At 41.6% G+C, this 22,377-nt stretch overlaps 1 protein-coding gene across 1 annotated transcript in view; it reads right to left on the bottom strand.

The window, feature by feature from the left end:
* xpo4 (exportin 4) overlaps nt 1-22,377 on the bottom strand; it is a 143,035-nt gene that overhangs the window by 93,188 nt on the left and 27,470 nt on the right. Inside the window, exons 3-4 of the mRNA XM_067986078.1 lie at nt 4,814-4,919; nt 872-1,013 (exon numbers count right to left, since the gene is read on the bottom strand). Coding sequence (XP_067842179.1) covers nt 872-1,013; nt 4,814-4,919 — 248 coding nt within the window. The remainder of the gene's footprint in view (nt 1-871; nt 1,014-4,813; nt 4,920-22,377) is intronic.

The following is a 22,377-nucleotide window of genomic DNA, read 5'->3' as shown; positions in this document are numbered from 1 at the left end:
CCCTCTGATTTGTTAGCTTAATGATGAAAGGAAAACCCACTAAACAAACTCAAATAAATGCTCAACTGACAAACTGCTTACTTTGCACTTGACTTATAATAAAATAAATAAAATCAATCGGTTGGAAATATACTCCAAACAAATCCATTACTACCATAAAAAGTTACAAAAATCAAGTTCAGGCAGCATACTTGAATAGTTCCTAATATAAAGCAATCTCTGTTAGAGTACAATGTGTGACAAATATACTTAAGACAGTTTCTACCAGCAAATAAAGATGGATTTGAAAACAATTTACACACCAAATTTCACCTCCTAATAAGACACTTTCATTGTTTGTCAGTGGAATACGACAGGCTCATACCATTTTTACTGCTGTTTATTGAACATATTGTTAGAGAGAACATATTCTTCACCCACTTATGAAAACTTGATTAATTTTAAGGACATAATTTTAGTTCAATATTAAATTGTAGGCCTAATGGATTTCAGAAATGCTGGAGCAACACTGAAATTTTCATTCCAAAAGCAGAATCTGATTCCATCTGATCGCCAGTTGCTATATCTTCTGTTAACATTATGAAGAGATAGATTAGGATGACAACTGATTAATAACTTGTATGGCATGATCTGATTGTCTCTCCTTTTAATTTACTCAAATAGCGATTACCTGCCTAAATTCTTATATAGTCAGAGATTCACATAAAATTTGTAAACTAGAAGTTATCACTTAACTACAACGGAATTTCTGAAGTCAAACCACTCTCAACAATGAGAAACTATTTTGTGGCAGTTTTAGGCCAACCTCTGGAGTACTTTATTTTAATACCGATGTCCCATTATCCCAAGACCCAATTTACATAGTACGTACTTAGGCCTTTGTAAGACGTAAGTTAATAGGAATGTCCGTAGCGACTCAATGCTGTTTTTTTCCAACAGTACCCATTCTCGCACAACTGCTTCCATTATGGTTGTGGCAGCTTGAAAAAGAACGTAGTCAACTTTACTTGTTTCTGCAAAGAAATCACACCAAAAAAAATTTCAGACAATTATCTTTCCTTGAATTCAATGAATTATATAGTAGGAACCAAAACACAGGCAGATTAAGCATGATGAGCAACAGTTGGGAATGCTTAACCAACTGGACTATGTATCAATATCTGTCAAAAAACCATAATGAGAATTGGACCACATTAACACGCTGTGTCCCAGGTATATGCCCATAATTCCTCACATGGGGGGTGCCAGTCTCAGCTAGACAGTTGAGGAGATCATTCTCTCAAAGTACAAAGGGAAACTGAAAACACAGTTTAATTAAATATGTTCATACCCTTTCTACTAGCTGTTTACAGAACTGCACTAGTGGACAGGTCATTAATCAGCTCAGTCAAGAAGTGGCATGGCAAGCAAGAAAAGTAAGGGGAGGAAAATTACTACTTATTTTCTGAAGTATAAATAGTGAACAAAGGCTCTAAGTTATGCTGGTAAAACAAAGGGAACATGTTAGGACTGCCCTATGCACTGTTACTTAGATTTAGATCTACCAGTGTCTGAAATGTGAAGCTCAGTACACTGTGCCTCGTTATCTGACTTCAGATTCTCACCTGCAGAACTAACAGTTGCTCCACTTGTTAATTCATATTTCATAGTCAGAGTCAGGCAAGAACTTCCAGGTCAGGTGCAAGTCCCTCTACTTTGCTCCAACAATGTGCTTTAATTGCAGTATCAGAACAGCAACTGCCACTGTACCAATGTGAATTTTTCCATTTTCCACACAGCTATCATCCTTGTGGCCTCACTAAAAACTTCCAACTCAAGGTGCATTGGGAGAGTTTCAAGTTGGGTTAAGACTGTCCAAACTTATTTAACAAGATCCTGATAGCCAGCAGATTCACTTAGTTCTCTAGCTTAAGCCATCGTTTGGTATGTCTGTGAACATATGACGAGCACAACTGTCAATTTAATTGCCCATAGGATATGTAAAAAGAAACACTAATTCACAATTGCGGGTAGCCTTCATAGAATGGGTACAGCACGGAAGGAGTCCATTCAGCCCGTCGAGTCCATGCCGGCTCTCTGCAAGAGCAATCCAGCTTGTCCCACTCACCCGCCCTTTCCTCGTCCCCCTGCAAATTTTTTCCCTTCTTTACCTTATCCAATTCCCTTTTGAAAGCCACGATTGAATCTGCCTCCAACCCCTCAGGCAGTGCATTCCAGATCTTAACCACTCGCTGTATAAAAAAGTTTATCCCTCATGTCTCCTTTGGTTCTTTTGCCAGTCACCTTAAATCTATGTCCTCTGGTTCTTGACCCTTCCGCCAATGGGAACAGTTTCTCTCTATCTACTCTGTCCAGACCCTTCGTGATTTTGAATACCTCTATCAAATCTCCTCTCAACCTTCTCTGCTCTGAGAACAACCTTAGCTTCTCCAGTCTAACCACATAACTGAAGTCATTCATCCCTGGAACCATTCTAGTAAATCTCGTCTGCATCCTAAAGACTTCACATCCTTCCAAAAGTGCAGTGCCCAAACCGAACACAATACTCCAGTTGTAGCCAAACCACTGTTTTATAAAGGATCATCATAACTTCCTTCCTTTTGTACTCAATACCTCTATTTATAAAGCCCAGAATCCCGTATGCTTTCTTAATCGCCTTCTCAATCTGCCCTGCCACCTTCAAAGATTTGTGCACATTTACCCCCAGATATCTCTGTCCCTTTTAGAATTGTACCCTTTAGTTTATATTGCCTCTCCTCGTTCTTCCTACTGAAATGTATCACTTCGCACTTCTCTGCATTAAAATTTCATCTGCCACGTGTCCACCCATTCCACCAGCCTGTCTATGTCCTCTTGAAGTTTATCACTATCCTCCTCGCCATTCACTACCCTTCCAAGTTTTGTGTCATCTGCAAATTTTGTAATTGTGCCCTGTACATCCAAGTCCAAGTCATTACTATATATCAAGACAAACAGTGGTCCTAGCACCAACCTCTGGGGAACACTACTGTATACCTCCCTCCAGTCCGAAAAACAACTGTTCACCACTACTCTCTGTTTCCTGTCACTTAGCCAATTTCGTATCCATGCTGCCACTGTCCCTGCCCCTTTTTATTCCATGGGCTACAACTTTGATGACAAGCCTATTAAGCGGAACTTTATCAAATGCCTTTTGTAAGTCCATATACACCACATCAACCGCATTGCCCTCATCGACCCTCTCTGTTACCTCATCAAAAAACTCAATTAAATCAGTTAAGCACGATTTGCCTTTAACAAATCCGTGCTGGCTTTCCTTAATTAATCCACACATGACCAAGTGACTATTTACTTTGTCCCAGATTATCATTTCTAAAAGTTTCCTCCCTACCGAGGTTAAAGTGACTGGCCTGTGGTTGCTGGGTCTATCCTTACACCCTTTTTTGAACAAGGGTGTAACATTTGCAATTCTCCAGTCCTCTGGCACCACCCTCCGTGTGTAAGGATGATTGGAAGATTATGGCCAGTACCTCAGCAACCTAGGATGCATCCCATCCAGACCAGGTGACTTATCTACTTTAAGTACAGCTAGCCTTTCTAATCCCTTCTCTATCAATTTTTAGCCCATTCTGTATCTCAACTACCCCTTCCTTTACTGTGACTTTGGCAGCACCTTCTTCCTTGGTAAAGGCAGAATGCAAAGTACTTGTTTAGTACCTCAGCCATTCCCTCTGCCTCCATGCATAGATCTCCTTTTTGGTCCCACCCTTCTTCTTACTACCCATTTACTGTTTATATGCCGATAGAAGACTTTTGGATTCCCTTTTATGTTTGCCGTCATTCTATTCTCTTGCTCTCTCTTTGATCCTCTTATTTCCTTTTTCACTTCCCCTCTGAACTTTCTATATTCAGCCTGGTTCTCACTTGTATTATCAACTTGACATCTATCATATGCCCCCTTTTTCTGCTTCATCTTTTTATCTCTTTCGTCATCCAGGGAGCTCTAGCTTTAGTTGCACTACCTTTCCCCCTCATGGGAATGTACCCAGACTATACCTGAACCATCATTTCTTTAAAGGCTGCACATTGCTCAATTACAGTTTTGCCTGCCAATTTTTGATTCCAATTTACCCGGGCGTGATCCGTTATCATCCCACTGAAATTGGCCCTCCTCCAATTGAGTATTTTTACTCTAGATTGCTTCTTGTCCTTTTCCATAGCTAATCTAAACCGTAGGATATTATCACTGTTCCCTAAATGTTCATAAAGCCACACATTGATGGATAAAAGTCTTTATACAGCAACAATCTGTGGCAGCAGAGCAGAGTAACAAATTCAAATCCCCCACATTTCCCACAGGTTCAACTCTCCCCACATTCCAATCCTAGCCATGCTGGTGTAGAGAATTGCTGAATGAAAGATATGTGCCTAGCCATGGTAGGGGGAGAAAAAAAAGCAAAGGGAAAGTCATCACCAGGCTACTGTTGCACATCTAGTGACTGGCTGAAGATTAACAATGGCAGAAGGCCGACAGTAGGATGCCTACCTATCCCCTCATACTGTAGTAGGTGCATGGCTCAGCTAGACACGCATGGAGAGAGGGGGAAAAAAAAAAAAAAAACAGAAAATCAAATTTCACACTCCCATTAAAAAAAATACCAAACCAGAGGCTCCATTATTTCACACACTTCAGTATGTTTTCACAACTCATGAAGGGAAGATATCCTCCGGGCTATAAGCAGCAAAATTGCAAACACATTTATAAAGCAGTAAATAGAAAAATCACACTTCTAGTAATCTTGATTTTAAACAGATAGAAACAGGACAGATTTACCTAATATGTGTTTACATACTGCAAACGGCGATTTTGATTTTCTAAATGACAGGAATATGTGTTCTGCATGTTGACGTTGCTCATGACTGACCATAGACGGGGGTGCCTATGGGGAGAGGGAAAATAAATTCAGTTATTCATTATAATTGGCCCTACAGTGGTCACTAAACATACAAATCAGTGGAACACTAAATTCAAGTATTCTGTAACCCGGCTGTATATTTTATTTTGAATTGGTTAACAGAAATACTGAAGCTGTCATATAAGACTAATACAGTAACTTTACAGCTACATGCATGAGCGACACAAAACAATATGCTGAATAAGGATCACCGCTTTCAAAGCACCAATCACTTAAAACAAAGTGAAAAGTAAATCCTCTTAACTCAAAGGCCTGAAAACAGAGAGCTTTGGAACTACTTCAAATCAATAAATATAAGAATTGTAAAAACTCAGCTCCCAACCCTTTTTGTTAAATTCATTCATGGGATGTAGATGTTGCTGGCAAGGCCAGCATTTATTGCCCATCCCTAAATGCCCTTGAGAAGGTGGTGCTAAGCCGCCTTCTTCAGCTGCTGCAGTAGCGGGATTGTACAACTGAGTGGCTTGCTAGGCCATTTCAGAGGGCAGTTAAGAATCAACCACGTTGCTATAGGTCTGGAGTCACATACAGGCCAGACCGCTTAGGGACAGCAGGTTTCTTTCCCTAAAGGACCTTAGTGAACCAGATGGGCTTTTACGACAATCCGGTAGCTTCATGGTCAACATTACTGATATTAGCTTTTTATTTAATTAACCGAATTTAAATTCCCCAGCTGCCATTACAGGATTTGAACTCATGTCTCTGGATTATTAGTCCAGGCCTCTGGATTACTAGTCCAGTACCATAACCACTCTGCTACCGTACCCTGTTTTTGCCCAAATGGCCACTTTACTTTAGTCATAAATTGAGTCAGAATTTTAATATACAAATATTCACCTATTAGGTATTCTCTCAAATTCCAGGATTTACTGTGTTGTATCCTCCTGGCTTAGGTTATAGCACTCTAGCCTCAGAATGTTGTCGGTTTGAGCCCCATTCCAGGACCAGCACATAATCTGGGCTGACACTTCAGTGCACTGAAGGGGAGTGCTGCAGCCCTTCCAATGAGACATTAAACAAAGGCCCTGTTTGTCTTTCCATGGATCAGGTGGACCTAAAAAGATCACATGGTACTATTCGAAGGAAAGAATGGAATTCTCCCAAGTGACCTGGCCAACACTGTTCCCTCAATGAACGCCATCAAAAACAGGCCATTCATCTTACGTGCTGTTTGTGAAACCTTGCTAAGTAAATTGGCTGCACATTTACCCATTCAACAATAACTGCACTGCATTTATTTTTAAAAATTCAATGAATATGGAGCTTTTTTGCGACATCTAGAGGGACACAAAGTTTTACGGAAACACAAGCTGTTACTAACTAAATTGAACTGTTAGTTGGTAACTTTGGCAGCAGCCTAAGCAAATTATTAAGTGAAGGGGACATAAAATGATTAAAACCCCTTTATATAAATATGAATATTCACCTGTTCTCATATACTGTGTAACAACTGGACCAGAAATAAGTTCAATATTTCAGACTACAGCTCCCTCTTTAGCTGAGAGTCAGTAGTGCAGCCACATACTGTATGCTGTGCTACTAAACAAAGTAACAGAATGAAGCAACAAAATTTTACTTGCAAAATGGATTAATCAATTCCATACATAATTGGAAACTCAAGTCACCCGTTGATCAATGACTGCTTCAGTCATCATTTTAGTGCACACCAGGTTTTCCTCCCAAATGTGTCACAATTATTCAATCACTAAAAATTAATTGCAAAGGAGTGACATAAACACTCGTGTTCCCCTGCACCTCACCATAACGGTTAAGACATTTCCTTGAATCTCCATAAAGTTCCTACATCTTAACCACACCACCATTGAGGAGACGTCAAAGGAGGTCTATAGTTTCCAACAGTCCCCCATACTGCATTTTGTGTCTCTGGAACATTGCCCACTTGCACCTTAACCATCGTTCCTTCCTTCCTCTACTGCCAAAAACCTAATCCACACCTTCTTCACCTCAAGATTAATTTCTTGAATCCTCTCTTTGCCGGCCTCCGCTCCTCCACAATCTACTCAATCCCACAAACCCAACACCCCGCCCCTCCCCCCCAAACCCATCAAACTCTAGTGGCTCTGTACCTCAGTGTATAGCCCTTATTTTCAAGTCCCTCCACCTTACTTGAGCGATCTTCAACCACATATCCCAGCCCATACCCTCCACTGCCGTTACTCTGCATTACTACTTGTCGCCTGCTTGCTCTGTTCCACCAGTGTAGGCCGCTCTTTTAGTCAGTACAACCATGATCTTTGAAACTCTGTTCCTGATTACTTCTTCGCCTTCCTTTGAAAGTCTCTCTCCAACAGTTCTTGCATTTTCTCCTCCCCCCACCTCCAATTCATCTCCTACTCGATATAATCCTGTCCCTCATGGAAAGCTCTCCAGCACACTCTTCTATGTCATGGGCACTATATTTGTTGTTGAGGAACGGAAAGTACATCAACTCGGCCACTCATGTGCCATCCAGTGCCCAGCTACAGAGCTTCAGAGACCTGGAAGCAGATCTTCGTCCCATTTTCTTAATCAGGAAAACAGCACGGAGAATAAAGGAGGAGAAAATAATGAAAACAATTAGGAATGAACTAAAACATCCTTTATTTGTAATCTTTAACAAAATTGAAGACATCATCTGGAGAATTGTTTGGAAAAAACCCAACCAACCAACTAGATTCACTAATCCAAAGTACTTCACTCATTCTGACTTTGCTTTTGTATATTAAACTGCGTCATGCAGTATGGCATAATGTGATAGGGGAGCTTTCAAGGAAGCAGCCAGGGTTACTGCTAGTCACATATCTTGTTTGCACCATTCTGTCTGCCATCCCAACTTCCTTTTGGAATAGGAGGGTCTCCAGGCTCTAGTATCTGCTAAAGTGAAAAATATGCACCTCAGTCTATAGATGTGGGTGTGCAGGTACCAGCAGGCGGACATAAAGCACCTCTGGTACAGCCTGACCTGTTTGGCATCCCCCCATTATTCCTCTTTCTCTTCCTCCAAAGAATCGGATAGAGGATTCCCTGTTGGGAAACCCATTGGTGGCAATAATGATGCTGGTAGCAAAATAACATAGCACATTTTCTACAACAATTAAGGAAAACCCACGTGCCAGCTGAGAGAAATTTTTTTTTAAAACTAGTCGACTGCCCTTTAAGTTAACTTCCGCATATTAACCATTATTTAGCATCCGAGATGCTCATCCCATATCAAGGTAATTATAAATTAACATCTTCCACATATGAATGTCAGGAAATTCAATATGGGACACTTGGGAGACTAATTTACATATTTAATAAAGATCTTGCCTATTCCAGGTGGGCACTTCCTGCCCTGGATATTTTGCGCGTGGAAAATAGGCGTGTGAAGGGGGAAATCTGGCATTAGATGTCTGCCCAATTTTCCAATTGGAAAATTTAAGCTAATGAATCATGCTATAATAGTTTAAACCCCACCACATTTTACTGTATTACAAATAAATGCACGAATTCGCACCTACATCCTACTCTCTTCCACTGGCTGTTGCACACCTCTTTTGGAGTCTGCTGTGAAGGAGGGTCAAACGGCATTTTAAATGAGGTGCCACGGCATGTTTAACTCAATTCAGTTGATGGTACACCTGCTGGGGGTAGTGAAGTTATATTGTGTGTTGCAGCATCAACATATCATGATGGAGTGGAAAATGCAGCTTTGATTCTTAATTCCACCAAATTTACCATTTCATTGGGAGAAGGTACCTGATGGAAGTCAGCTGTTTCCCTACTGGAGAGAAAGGAAGACAAGAAAATAGAACCCTTGACAAGATTTGAAAATTAAACAAGTGCTATGCCCAACTGGAGTTGAAGACAAATCAACTGGACTGACACAACCTTAGAGTGACCCCATTAACAGCATGGCAAACATGTTCTACGGCAAAACTAGGTGGCTTTGCAAAGTTGAAAAAATCTGAAGTAAATCAAAACTTCAATGTCTGCACTCTCATACAACTTTGCAAAAAGGTTACATTACAGCATCACTAATCCCGAACAGTTTCGAATAGCAATTCTTTGCTCAGAATTTGATATTTGGGATACTGATGACTAAATAAAATGTAGTCAGAAAGAAGAATTGCCTTTTGAATACTTAAAATCACCAGCGGGAGCCAGCAGGTAATCAAGTGGGAGAGTTGTCATTTTTGTATCACAGGAGTGCAACACAACATCAGCTGCTTATACCACTCTTTGTCCCTCTACCGTTATATTTAAATGGCAAGTCTCCCTCCTGATTCTTGATTTTAAGTTTAAGCAGTATTTTTAAACTTGAAATTTCTCGCTGTCCCGGTCATTCAACCAGTTTTACTCATTTGTCTATAGCCAAATGTAACAATTCTGATTTGTGGATTATTCATTTTAAGTTCGAAAGCATTTCATAGATAATATTCAAGAATGATTCACATGGTCCACAAAATAAAGTACTCAAGCTGATAAAAGACTTTTCCTAATTTTGTACTCATAGCAAGTGTTCTTTTCGGCACTATCACCCGTTTGGATTGCTGATTTGTGACGAACAGTGGTGTTACACTGCATGAACAATTTCGACCCTTGTCTGTGCTGAGTTGGTTGGCTGACTCAGACAGGATTGCAATAGGGACATTATAACTGCCGTCAACACACCTAGGGAGGGATAAAGAGTTACCCAGGATTCCTGCTCTTGCTTGCCATCCAGTGACTCCTGCTGGAAAGTGCATGTATGTATGTCAGTTGATAACAGAAACTTTCTCAGCTGTGATGCCCCACAGTCAAACCGTCTGTTGACACTCAAACAAAGGCCACTTAGGTGAGGCACTGGAAGGCACCCAGCAATCATGGATCTGGATTTCAGCATTAAATCAGCAGTTTTGTGAATTGAGGGGTGGGGGAAAAGAGGGAGGTAAATGAAACAAAAACAAAGACCAAACTGAATATATTTAACATATTCAACATTCCTACTTTTAAAGGAGGAAGAAAATTGTTACAATTAGTTTCTCATCAAAAAAAATCAGTAATAGAATAGATTTCAATATCCCAGATAATCAATGATTAGTCAGAGGTCTCCCATGACATGTTAATGGTAAAACAAAAATGGAATACGCCAAGAAATCACTGTTTCTACGTATTACACAGAATCACAAACTGCCTTCTGCTACTTGGCAGCAACAAATATTGAGGTTAAGACGTCAGTTTGTGATACCTCTGGCATTTTTACACTGGTGCTTGCTTGGGTCGAATTCTGGAGGACAGACATCTATGAGCCAACTCCCATATTCTAGTAATCATAGACGCAGAAAAAGAAGATCTATGATTTTGATGCAGGGATAACAGCAAGCACGGATACTCATCTCCTCGAATCTGAACTAAACAAGCACTATTGTAAAAGTGGTTTCAGCTCCTTGATCTATTGACTTGTAACATGCTGCAGGACAACACAGATCCAGTGGGACCAACCTGTTATGAGGTAAACAATGCAGAAACACAATTTCCAAAAGAGTATGTTCCTGAACTAAGCCACACCGCTGTTTTTGGGGGGGAGGGGGGGGGGAGGAGTGGAGAACAATGAGCGAAGAAAGAGGGGCAAGTCTCTACCACAGGGAAGGGGAAAAATAGATAGCCACCATACAAGTCACTCTAGTCCCTAGTTATATTTAAAATCATGTTAGAAGCACAGTACAAGGATAAAGGGCAATAAAATCAATTCATCACACTGGCATCCCCTGTTTCATGGAGACACATTAGAAGAAAGTTGACACTGGTATTGTAGAAGACAGTAAACTGCAATACACTAGTGTCATATTTGTACAAAAGCCAAAGTAGCAGTAATTGTTTGTGAGATTCCTATTGATCACTTAATGATACTCAGGTGTGTTCTCATTTATAGCATTAGAATTCTAAGAGAACCTTATCCCTTGTAAACATCGTGGTTCTGCCATCCATTTACTGTAAACACCTCCAGAAATGCTGCAAATTACTGCAAATCATTTCTTGTCCCATAAAAAACAGTAGTTTTTCTCCAGGGAGAACATGCAGCTAAAATTCAAGCTAGTAGTACTGTGATTGAGCAGATAGATTAAATTTAATGAGAGAAATGTGATGCGATACATTTTGAGAGGGAGAATGAAAGAAAATATACACATTAAATGATAAACCTTTGAAGCAAGTAGAAAAGCAGAGACTTAGCGGTTCAAACACGCAGATCTTTAAAAGTGTGGGGGACAAGTTGATAAAACTAAAAAAATACAGGATTCCAAATAAATAAGAGCATAGAATACAAAAGCAAAGTAATAATGCTAAACCTATACAAATCATCGGTTGGGCCACTGCTGGAATACGGTGTCCTGATTTGAGTATCTTACTTTAGGAAGAATGTCAAGGTCACGGAATGAGGCTTTAGGTATGAGGAGAAACAGAGGCTCTTTTCATAAAAACAAAAAAGGCAAAGAAGAGATCTGATCGGTATTCAAAATCAACAGTTTTGATAAGGTAAATCGGGAAAAATTATTTCCATTGGTTGGAGTCATTGTGTAGAGGCCATAAATTGAAAACCACCACGGAGAGGTTCGGAGAACTTTTTTTTCTTCACTAGGGCATGAAACGCCCCAGGTGTAGAAAATAAATATTTGAAGAAGAAAAATGTAAATGGGTAAATGTAAAATGAAAACTGTATATCTAAACTTATCACACTGTAATTACACTCTCTCCCCAGTGGAACTGATGCAGCACCACCATTGCAGGATGTATAATTATAGTGTGACAAGTTTACATAGGCAATTTCCATTATAAATATGGACATAGGAATTTATAGTGGAAATATATAAAAAGTGACAACGTAGGACCTTAAAATGGAACTGAATTATGTATGTAATGCCGGAGGATTGGAGGACTGCTAACGTTGTACCATTGTTTAAAAAAGGGAACGAGGGATAAACCAAGTAATTACAGGCCAATCACTAACCTCAGTGGTGGGCAAATTATTGGAATCAATTCTGAGGGACAGGATAAACTGTCACTTAGAAAGGCACGGAATGATCAAGGACAGTCAACGTGGATTTGTTAAGGGAAGGTTGTGTCTGACTAACTTGATTGAATTTTTTGAGGAGGTAACAAGGAGGGTTGAGGAGGGTAGTGCATTTGATGTAGTCTACGTGGATTTTGGCAAGGCTTTTGACAAGGTCCCACATGGCAGACTGGTCATAAAAGTACAGCCCATGGGATCCAAGGGAGAGTGGCAAGTTGGATCCAAAATTGGCTCAGTGGCAGGAAACAAAGGGTAATGGTCGACAGGTGTTTTTGTGACTGGAAAGCTATTTCCAGTGGGGTTCAGCAGGGCTCAGTACTAAGTCCCTTGCTTTTTGTGATATATATTAATGATTTGGACTTAAATGTAGAGAGCACGATTAAGAAGTTTGCCGATTATACAAAAATTGGCCATGTGGTTGATAGTGAGGAGGAAAGCTGTAGACTGCAGGAAGATATCAATGGATTGGTCAGGTGGGCAGAAAATGGGCAAATGGAATTCAATCCAGAGAAGTGTGAGGTAATGCATTTGGGGAGGGCAAACAAGGCAAGGGAGTACATAATAAATGGGAGGATACTAAAAGGCGTAGAGGAAGTGAGGGACGTTGGAGTGCATGAACACAGATTCCTTGAAGGTAGCAGGACAGGTAGATATGGTGGTTAAGGCGGCATATGGAATACTTTCCTTTATCAGCCGAGGCATAGAATATAAGAGCAAGGAGGTTATGCTGGAACTGGATAAAACACTGGTTAGGCCACAGCTTGAGTACTGTGTACAGTTCTGGTCACCACATTACAGGAAGGATGTAATTGCAATAGAGATGGTACAGAGGAGATTTACAAGGATGTTGCCAGGACTAGAGAATTTTAGCTATGAGGAAAGATTGGATAGGCTGGGGTTGTTCTCTTTGGAACAGAGGAAGCTGAGGGGTGATTTAATTGAGGTGTACAAAATTATAAGGGGCCTAGATAGAGTGGATAGGAAGGACCTAGTTCCCTTAGCAGAGAGGTCAATGACCAGGAGGCATAGATTTAAAGTGAATGGTAAAAGGATTAGAGGGAGATGAGGAATAATTTTTTCACCCAGAGCATGGTAGGGGTCTGGAACTTACTGTCTGAAAGGGTGGTAGAGGCAGAAACCCTCAACTCATTGAAAAAGTACTTGGATATGCACCTGAAGTGCCAAGACCTACAAGGCTACGGAACAAGTGCTGGAAAGTGGGATTAGGCTGGGTGGCTCATTTTCGGTTGCCCCAGACACGGTGGCTTGAATGGCCTCTTTCTGTGCCTATATTTTCTATGATTCTATGTCTGCACACTCTGGTCCTATTAACCCCCCGGCCTCTAAACCTGCTTCAACAACAACAACTTGCATTTATATACCACCTTTAACATAATGAAATTTCCCAAGGTGCTTCACAGGAGCGATTATCAAACAAAATTCAACACCAAGCCACATAAGGAGATATTAGGACAGGTTGATCAAAGAGGTAGGTTTTAAGGAGTGTCTTAAAGGAGGAGAGGGGGTAGAGAAGCAGAGACGATATTGGAGGGAATTCCAGAGCTAAGGCCGAGGCAGCTGAAGGCATGGCGGGCAATGGTGGAGAGATTAAAATTGGGGATGCGCAAGAGGCAAGAATTGGAAGAGCGCAGAGATTTCGGAGGTTGTAGGGCTGGAGGAGGTTAGAGATAGGAAGGGGCAAGGCCACGGAGGGATTTGGAAATAAGGATGAGAATTTTTAAAATCGAGGCATTCCCGGAACGGGAGCCAATGTAGGTCAGCGAGCACAGGGGTGATGGGTGAACGGGACTTGGTGCGAGTTAGAATATGGGCAGCAGAGTTTTGGATGAGCTCAAGTTTATGGACGGTGGAAGATGGGAGGCCGGCCAGGAGAGCATTGGAATATTCAAGTCTAGAGGTAACAAAGGCATGGATGAGGGTTTCAGCAACAGATGAGCTGAGGCAAGGGCAGAGAAAGGCAATGCTACGGAGGTGGAAGTAGGCGTTCTTGGTGACGGAGCGGATATGTGGTCAGAAGCCCACATCAGGATCAAATAGGGCTCCAAGGTTGCGAACAGTCTGGTTCAGCCTCAGACAGTGGCCAGGGAGAGGGATGGAGTCAGTGGCTAGGGAACGGAGTTTGTGGCAGGGAGCAGAAAGAGAAGCCATTGCAGGTGATTCTCCAGCTACGACTGGATAGATAAGAATGGAACCAGGCGAGCGCAGTCCCACCCAGCTGGATGACGGAGGAGAGGCGTTGGAGAGGATGGTGTGGTCAAAGGCTGCAGACAGGTCGAGAAGGATGAGGAGGGACAATTTACCACGGTCGCAGTCACATAGGATGTCATTTGTGTCTTGATATGGGCCGTTTCAGTACTGTAGCAGGGGCAGAAACCTGATTGGAGAGGTTCAAAAATGGAGTTGCAAGAAAGATGGGCATGGATTTGGAAGGCAACAACACGGTCAAGGACTTTGGAGAGGAAAGGGAGGTTGCAAATGGGGCGGTAGTTTGCAAGGACAGATGTCAAGGGTGAGTTTTTTTGAGGATGGAGATGATGATGATGGCAGATTTGAAGGGGAGGGGGACAGTACCTGAGGAGAGAGAACCAATCATCAATATCAGCTAACATGGGGGCCAGGAAGGGAAGTTGGATGGACAGCAGTTTGGTGGGAAGAGTCGAGGGCGTAGGAAGTGGGTCTCACGGTCAAGATGAGCTTGGAGAGGGCATGAGGGGAGATCGGAGAGAAACTCGGCCCGAGTTCAGGGCTAGAGCAGGGGGGGACCGTAGGAGAAGTTTGGCTTGGTGGGCTAGGGGAAGGGAGGGAAGCGGCAGAGGCAGCCGAACGGATGCCTTAATCTTAGTGTCAAAGTAGTCCACAAGCTCCTTGCACTTGTTGTTGGAGGTGAAGGTGGAGGAGGCAGGGCAGAGGGGTTTAAGAAGACTGTTTGTAGTGAAGAGAAGCCAAGGGTTATCTTCGCATTCCAGAAGCAGTACCCGATTGTGCTTTATGTGGTCCAGCCAGATCTGGATAAATGGCTAAACCAGTTGTGCGCCGTAACCGTTTAAGTCTGTGTCCTTTGGACTTAAGGGAGTGGAGATGAGGGCCGTACCAGGGTAAAAGACAGTAATGGTTTTAATGGAGACAAGGGCATCAAAGGCAGAGGTGAGGGTGTGATTGAGCAGATCGGTAGTTGCAGAAAATCCGTGGTGAATGGAGGGCCAAAGGTGAGACACCCCAAGAGGCTCATCCAAAGATAAAGCGAGATGATATAACTTCTATATTCAAGTAGATAAATTGTGAACTGTAGACTCCTGTTGGGATAGATTAGAACTAATGTGACCAATTTTCAACTCGGTTCACATGGCGTAATGGACCGGAAAAAGGGGCAGAGATCAGCATCACTGGATCTCTGCTCTATTTGCATAAGGCCCGCCACTACTCTGGTCTGGGGGTGGGGGGAGGTCATTATAATATTTAAATGAACCAGGAGTGATTGCACAACATCTGCCTTGTCTTTTTTTGGCTTTAACATCAGGTGTAAATCACAGCTATTTAATGGAGGTCCAAGGTTGCCAGGAGATCAACTAAAATATTTAGTGTCTTAAACATAGAAAAACATCCCAAAGCACTTCAGAGAGTCATAAGGGAAGGGAATATTAGGAGGGGTGACCAAAAGCTTGGTCTGAGATGGGTTTTAATGAGGGTCTTAAAAGGAAGAAAGAGAGGTGAAGCGGTGGAACGGCAGAGGGAAAGAAAGCCGGAGGAACAAAGAGTTCAGGAGGGGTGTGGGGATGTAGCACTAGCAGAGGTTAAAGGCATAAGGATGGGAAAAGATTTAAACACAACGATGAGAATTTTAAATTTGAGGCACTGGGAGGCCTGGGGCCAAATTGTAGGTCAATGAAGACAGGGGTAATGGTTCAGCAGGGTTTGGCACAGGTTAAGGTACAACCTGCACAGTTTTCAATGAACTGAAGTTGATGAAGAGTGAGAGGCTGGAAAGGAGAGCATTGGAATTGTCGAGTCTGAAGGTGAGAAGGGCACAGATAAAGGTTTTAGCAGTAGATGGGCTGAGATATGAACAGAAGCGTGCAATGTTACCGAAGTGGATAAGGTTATTAGCAAAAATAAGAGCGCCCAAATTACACACCTTACCTGCAGCTCAAACTGCAATCACTTTCCCTGTAACTTGTCAAGTTGACTAGCTATTTCCGTTAAAGATTAACAGCAACATGAAACAGAATTATAAATTATGTAATTTTTTTTTAAAGTAATACTCTCTACAAGTTCCTGGTAGGGAATTTTTAAATCAGGTTATTAATTTTCAAATAAACAAGCTCCCCTGATTAATAAATTGCATTCATGTATCATTTTTAATCAATGTAGAAAAACATCCCAAGGCACTTCACAGAAGAGTAATCAAACAAAATGGATGCCAAACCAAAAGGAGGGAATATTGGGGGTAACCGAATGCTTGGTCAGATAGGTGGGTTTTAAGGAGGGTCTTATCCTCTGAGTGGCTAAGCCATACAAGGCAAGCATCAAAGCTGAAGATCAGGCTAGGGTGTGTGGCCCAACTAAGAGTTCCATTTACAAACGCACAGAGTACAAGGAATAAATTAAATTAACTACAGGCACAAATTCAAATTGGAGGGTATGACATGATAGCTATTACTGAGACATGGCTGCAGGATGGTCAGGATTGGGAACCAAATATACCAGATTATAAGGTCTACAGGAGAGATAGGGAAAATGGAAGAGGGGGAGGAGTAGCCTTAGTGATTAGAGATGAAATCACTTCAATGATAAAGGAGGATATAACGAGGGGTAAGCAGAGACCTTATGGGTTGAATTGAGAAATAGGAAAGGATCTAAGTCTATAGTGGGAGTTGTGTATAGCACCCCTAGCAGCAGTTCTGAAGTGCCAGATTGTTTAAATGCACAGTTTAGACAAGCATGTAACAAAGGCATAGTGGTCTTAATGGGGGACTTTAACCTTCACATAGATTGGGAAAAGCAGACTAGCAACTGTCAGAAAGGTAGTGAATTTCTTGAGTGTGTCTGGGATAGTTTTCTACAGCAGTATGTCCTAGAGGTAACAAGGAGGGCAAGCCATACTAGATTTAGTAATGAGTAATGAACCAGATTTAGTTAACGGCTTAACTGTGCGTGAACATCTATCCAATAGCGATCATAACATGATCGAGTTCAAGGTAATGTTTGAAAGGGGAAAAAAATGAATCAGCTGCTAAGATTCTAGACTTGGGTAAAGCCGACTTCATTGGGATGAGACAGAGACTGTCCACAGTAAACTGGGCAAATCTGTTAATGCGTAAAACGACTGATGATCAGTGGGAAATGTTTAAAGAAACATTTAACGTGATAGAGTCGGTTTATAACCCTGACGGGCAAGAACTCTACTTGCCAAAAAAAAGCCATGGACAACTAAAGAGGTAAGGGACAGTATAAGACATAACGAAAGGGCATACAAAAAGGCAAAAAATGGCACAGATCCTGGCAAATGGGAAAGATACAAAGTTCAACAAAGGGTCACAAAACAGATAGTAAGAGCTACAAAAAGAGTATATGAAAAGAAACTTGCAAGGGATATCAAAACCAATACGACAAACTTTTATAGTTATATTAGGAAAAAGAGGGTGGTCAGGAGCAGTGTTGGCCCCTTAAAAACTGAAAGTGGGGATATTGTCATTGACAATGGGGAAACGGTGAACATGTTGAACAATTACTTTGCGTCAGTATTTACAGTAGAAAAAGAGGATAGCATGCTGGAAATCCCAAGAAAACTAATATTGAATCGGGGACAGGGACTCGATAAAATTAAGTAAAGCAACAGTAATGAAGAAAATAATAGCACTAAAGAGTGACAAATCCCCAGGACCAGATGCTTTCCATCCCAGGGTTTTAAAGGAAGTAGGTGAGCACATTGCAGATGCCCTAACTATAATCTTTCAAAGTTCTCTAGATTCAGGAACTGTCCCTCTAGATTGGAAAATTGCACATGTCACTCTGCTTTTAAGAAAGGAGAGAGAGGGAAACCAGGGAATTATAGACCAGTTAGCCTAACATCTGTTGTGGGGAAAAGGCTGGAGTCTATAATTAAGGATAGGGTGACTGAACACCTCGAGAATTTTCAGTTAATCAGAGAGAGCCAGCATGGATTTGTGAAAGGTAGGTCGTGCCTGACAAACCTGATTGAATTTTTTGAAGAGGTGACTAAAGTAGTGGACAGGGGAATGTCAATGGATGTTATTTATATTGACTTCCAGAAAGCATTTGATAAAGTCCCACATAACAGACTGTTAGCTAAGATAGAAGCCCATGGAATCGAGGGAAAAGTACGGACTTGGTTAGGAAGTTGGCTGAGTGAAAGGCGACAGAGAGTAGGGATAATAGGTAGGTACTCACATTGGCAGGATGTGACTAGTGGAGTCCCGCAGGGATCTGTCTTGGAGCCTCAATTATTCACATTATTTATTAACAACTTAGATGAAGGCATAGAAAGTCTCATATCTAAGTTTGCCGATGACACGAAGATTGGTGGCATTATAAGTAATGTATATACAAACATAAAATTACAAAGGGATATTGATAAATTAGGTGAATGGGCAAAACTGTGGCAAATGGAATTCAATGTAGACAAATGTGAGGTCATCCACTTTGGATCAAAAAAGGATAGAACAGGGTACTCTCTAAATGGTAAAAAGTTAAAAACAGTGAATGTCCAAAGGGACTTAGGGGTTCAGGTACATAAATCATTGAAGTGTCATGAACAGGTGCAGAAAATAATCAAGAAGGCTTATGGAATGCTGGCCTTTATATCTAGAGGACTAGAGTACAAGGGGGCAGAAGTTATGCTGCAGCTATACAAAACCCTGGTTAGACCGCACCTGGAGTACTGTTAGCAGTTCTGGGCACTGTACCTTCGGAAGGACATATTGGCCTTGGAGGGAGTGCAACGTAGGTTTACTAGAAATGATACCCGGACTTCAAGGGTTAACTTACGAGGAGAGATTACACAAATTGGGGTTGTATTCTCTAGAGTTTCGAAGGTTAAGGGGTGATCTGATCGAAGTTTATAAGATATTAAGGGGAACAGATAAGGTGGATAGAAACTATTTCCACTGGTTGGGGATTCTAGTAGGGGGCACAGTCTAAAAATTAGAGCCAGACCTTTCAGGAGTGAGATTAGAAAACATTTCTACACACAAAGGGTGGTAAAAGTTTGGAACTCTCTTCCGCAAACGGCAATTGATACTAGCTCAATTGCTAAATTTAAATCTGAGATAGATAGTTTTTTGGCAACCAAAGGTATTAAGGGATATGGGCCAAAGGCAGGCATATGGAGTTAGATCACAGATCAGCCATGATCTTATCAAATGGCAGAGCTGGCTCGAGGGGCTGAATGGCTTTCTCCTGTTCCTATATTCCTACCACAGATTTGATTACCAGTCTGTGTTGAGTTAGCCGATCCCACAGCTGCTGCAATTGACCTAGTGATAGAAATGCTTTATATGGACATCGGGTAAAGACAGAATCAGACTCAGCTGTGATGCCACCTATGGTTAAATGGCATCCTAATGCTGACTGTCAACACTGACGTGAAAAGCCATCACTTGGGCCTGGCGCTAGTGCATGCCTGGGGAATCATAGTCCACCAAGGACCCAACACCTTCAGATCACGTGAGGAAAGAAAAGATGTCAGAAACGAAAAGGAATGAATTGTAGTTACAAATAACAGAAATGTCATACTATTGCTACCTAAAGATCAATAAAGGTTATGGCTTATGTTTTTCTTGCTATCTTATATTCCAATCATTTCTTTCCCCTATTGCCATCGCCTTCAGATATACTATCCCCCAGCATCAGTCACAACTGAAAGTTAGACCAAAATCAATATCTTAAGCAATGAACTTGTCAACAGTGTAAATGTGACTGGTTGACTGGTTATATGGAGCATGGATTTCATTCCAAGGTCAATCTATGCTCGACGACTGAAATGTGCTCTCCCATACAGAGGGAGTTTCTGGCACAGGCTTTCTACAAACTTACTTGAAACACCTGTAAGTTTGTAAGTTACTGCAGCCATTTCAGTTTGTCAGTGGATCTTTTAAAAAAAAATTGCAAATCAGTACCAGTCAAATGCAGCCTTAAATTTAAAACCTGTGATCAAATTTAGTCAGACAACCCATTCCAAAGTCTATGACACTCATCAATAGCTATTAACGTGGGCTCGAGAATGTCAGTTTGAATCACCTATTTTCTTCTTCTCTCCAACATAGGCGTGCTCCCCATCCCCCATCTAGACAAGATGAAATTAGGAACTCATCACAGGGGTGTGGGAAGAAAATGATAGGATCCTGCTAATCTGTGCAGCAATATTCCATGGCTATTGATGAATTTTGAAAAAAGCCTTGCCATGAACAGTGCAATGTCTACTATATATTAAAATCACTTAATGGGTCACAACATTCCATTTCAAATTGCACTGAAAAGTTCCTGGTCATACTATCTCAATGGGAAAATCCATAATAAGTGTCATCATTTACCTGGAGCACATGTTACGCTTGTAGGTGGCATTGCAATTGGGCTTTTCAGTGTTAAATGCCACATAATATTAGCTGCTATTCAGCTCGAACATAGCATAAGAGTTAATACCACAAAAACTGGTATAGTCAGCACGAAGTTGCAGGCTATGGCCACCATGTGTCACTGTGGAGCAGCCTAAATTTTTGCCCCTTTGCTATCTCAGCCAGCAACCATTCTGGTATAGGTAAGTAAAGAAAATATAGATTTATAAGTAATTGTAAAACTGATTTTGTTAAGGGGCCAAAAAACTTACTGCCATCCTGGACTTCTTTCCAACTTACCCCATGTGCACATTTACCCTTGGATATCCCACATATAGCCTCCCAATGATCCAACAGTCCTTTTCATCCATTAGCAGCCCAATCACCTGGCCCAGGTTGTTCCCCCTTGTGGGCCTTGCACGACAAACTGACTGCTTATGTCCCAGTGTTCTTCAGGCCCCTCACCCGCTGTCCTGTTTGGTAGCCCACCCACTCTTCCAAATCCTAGGTTGTAGGAAAAATGTCCTAAGATCTGCTTTAAATGTGTCCTCAAAATTGAATCAGTAGTCAGACTGAATGCTGGGAAAGGAAAGCAGTGCTAATTAAACCATAAAGGCTTATACAAACAAAAAACATTCCTTACCATGGATAGAGACAAGCAGTCAAGGCAACACGCCTGGGGATAGCTAGTTAAGGAGGACATAAAGATGACCTGTCTTACCTGGAACTGAGAGACCCCCTGTTCGTCCAGACTCGAAGAGCTAGGTAGTAAACTAGCGACCTGTCATGTATGGAAGGTCATCAGGGGTACTAGCATGGCTGTTTGAGCTAACTGACACCAAAAGGGCTGAAAGTTTCATTAAGATTGGTCAATAGAATGTCCAATGCTCTCCTGGCCGGCCCCTTACCTTGCACCCTCCATAAACTGGAGCTCATCCAAAACTCTGCTGCCCGAATCCTATCTCACACGAAGTCCCATTCACCCATCACCCCTGTGCTCACTGACCTACACTGGCTCCCGGTCCGGCAAAGCCTCGATGTTAAAATTCTTATCCTTGTTTTCAAATCCCTCCATGACCTCGCTCCTCCCTAACGGAGAGGGTTGATGAAGGTAGTGCGTTTGATGTTGTGTATATGCACTTTCAAAAGGCATTTGTTAAGGTACCACATAATAGACTTGTTGGCAAAATTGAAACCCATGGGATTAAAGGGGCAGTTGCCGTGTGGATACGAAATTGACTAAGGGACAGAAAGCAGAGAGTAGTGGTGAACGGTTGTTTTTCAGACTGGAGGGAAGTGTGCACTAGTGTCCCCCAGAGGTTGGTGTTGGGACCGCTTTTTATATATATATATATATATATATATATATTAATGACCTGGACTTGGGTATACAGGGCATAATTTCAAAGTTTGCAGATGATATAAAACTCAGAAATATAGTGAACAATGAGGAGGACAGTAACAGACTTCAGGAGGCCATGAACAGACTAGTGAAGTAACCAGACACATGGCAGATGAAATTTAACACAGAAAAGTGTAAAGTGATTAATTTTGGTACAGAGAATGAGGAGAGGCAATACAAACTAAATGGTACAATTTTAAAGGGGGTGCAGGAACAGAGAGACCTGGGGGTGTATGCACACAAGTCTTTGAAGGTGGCAGGACAAGTTGAGAAGGCTGTTAAAAAGGCATACGGGATCCTTGGCTTTATAAATAGTGGCATTTTGTACAAAAGCAAGAAAGCTATGCTAAACGTTTACAAAACACTGGTTAGGCCCCAGATGGAGTATTGTGTCCAATT

Source organism: Heptranchias perlo, chromosome 6 (assembly GCF_035084215.1).
Source record: "Heptranchias perlo isolate sHepPer1 chromosome 6, sHepPer1.hap1, whole genome shotgun sequence".
NCBI classification, from domain to species: domain Eukaryota; kingdom Metazoa; phylum Chordata; class Chondrichthyes; order Hexanchiformes; family Hexanchidae; genus Heptranchias; species Heptranchias perlo.
This window is presented reverse-complemented; position numbering and strand designations above follow the sequence as displayed.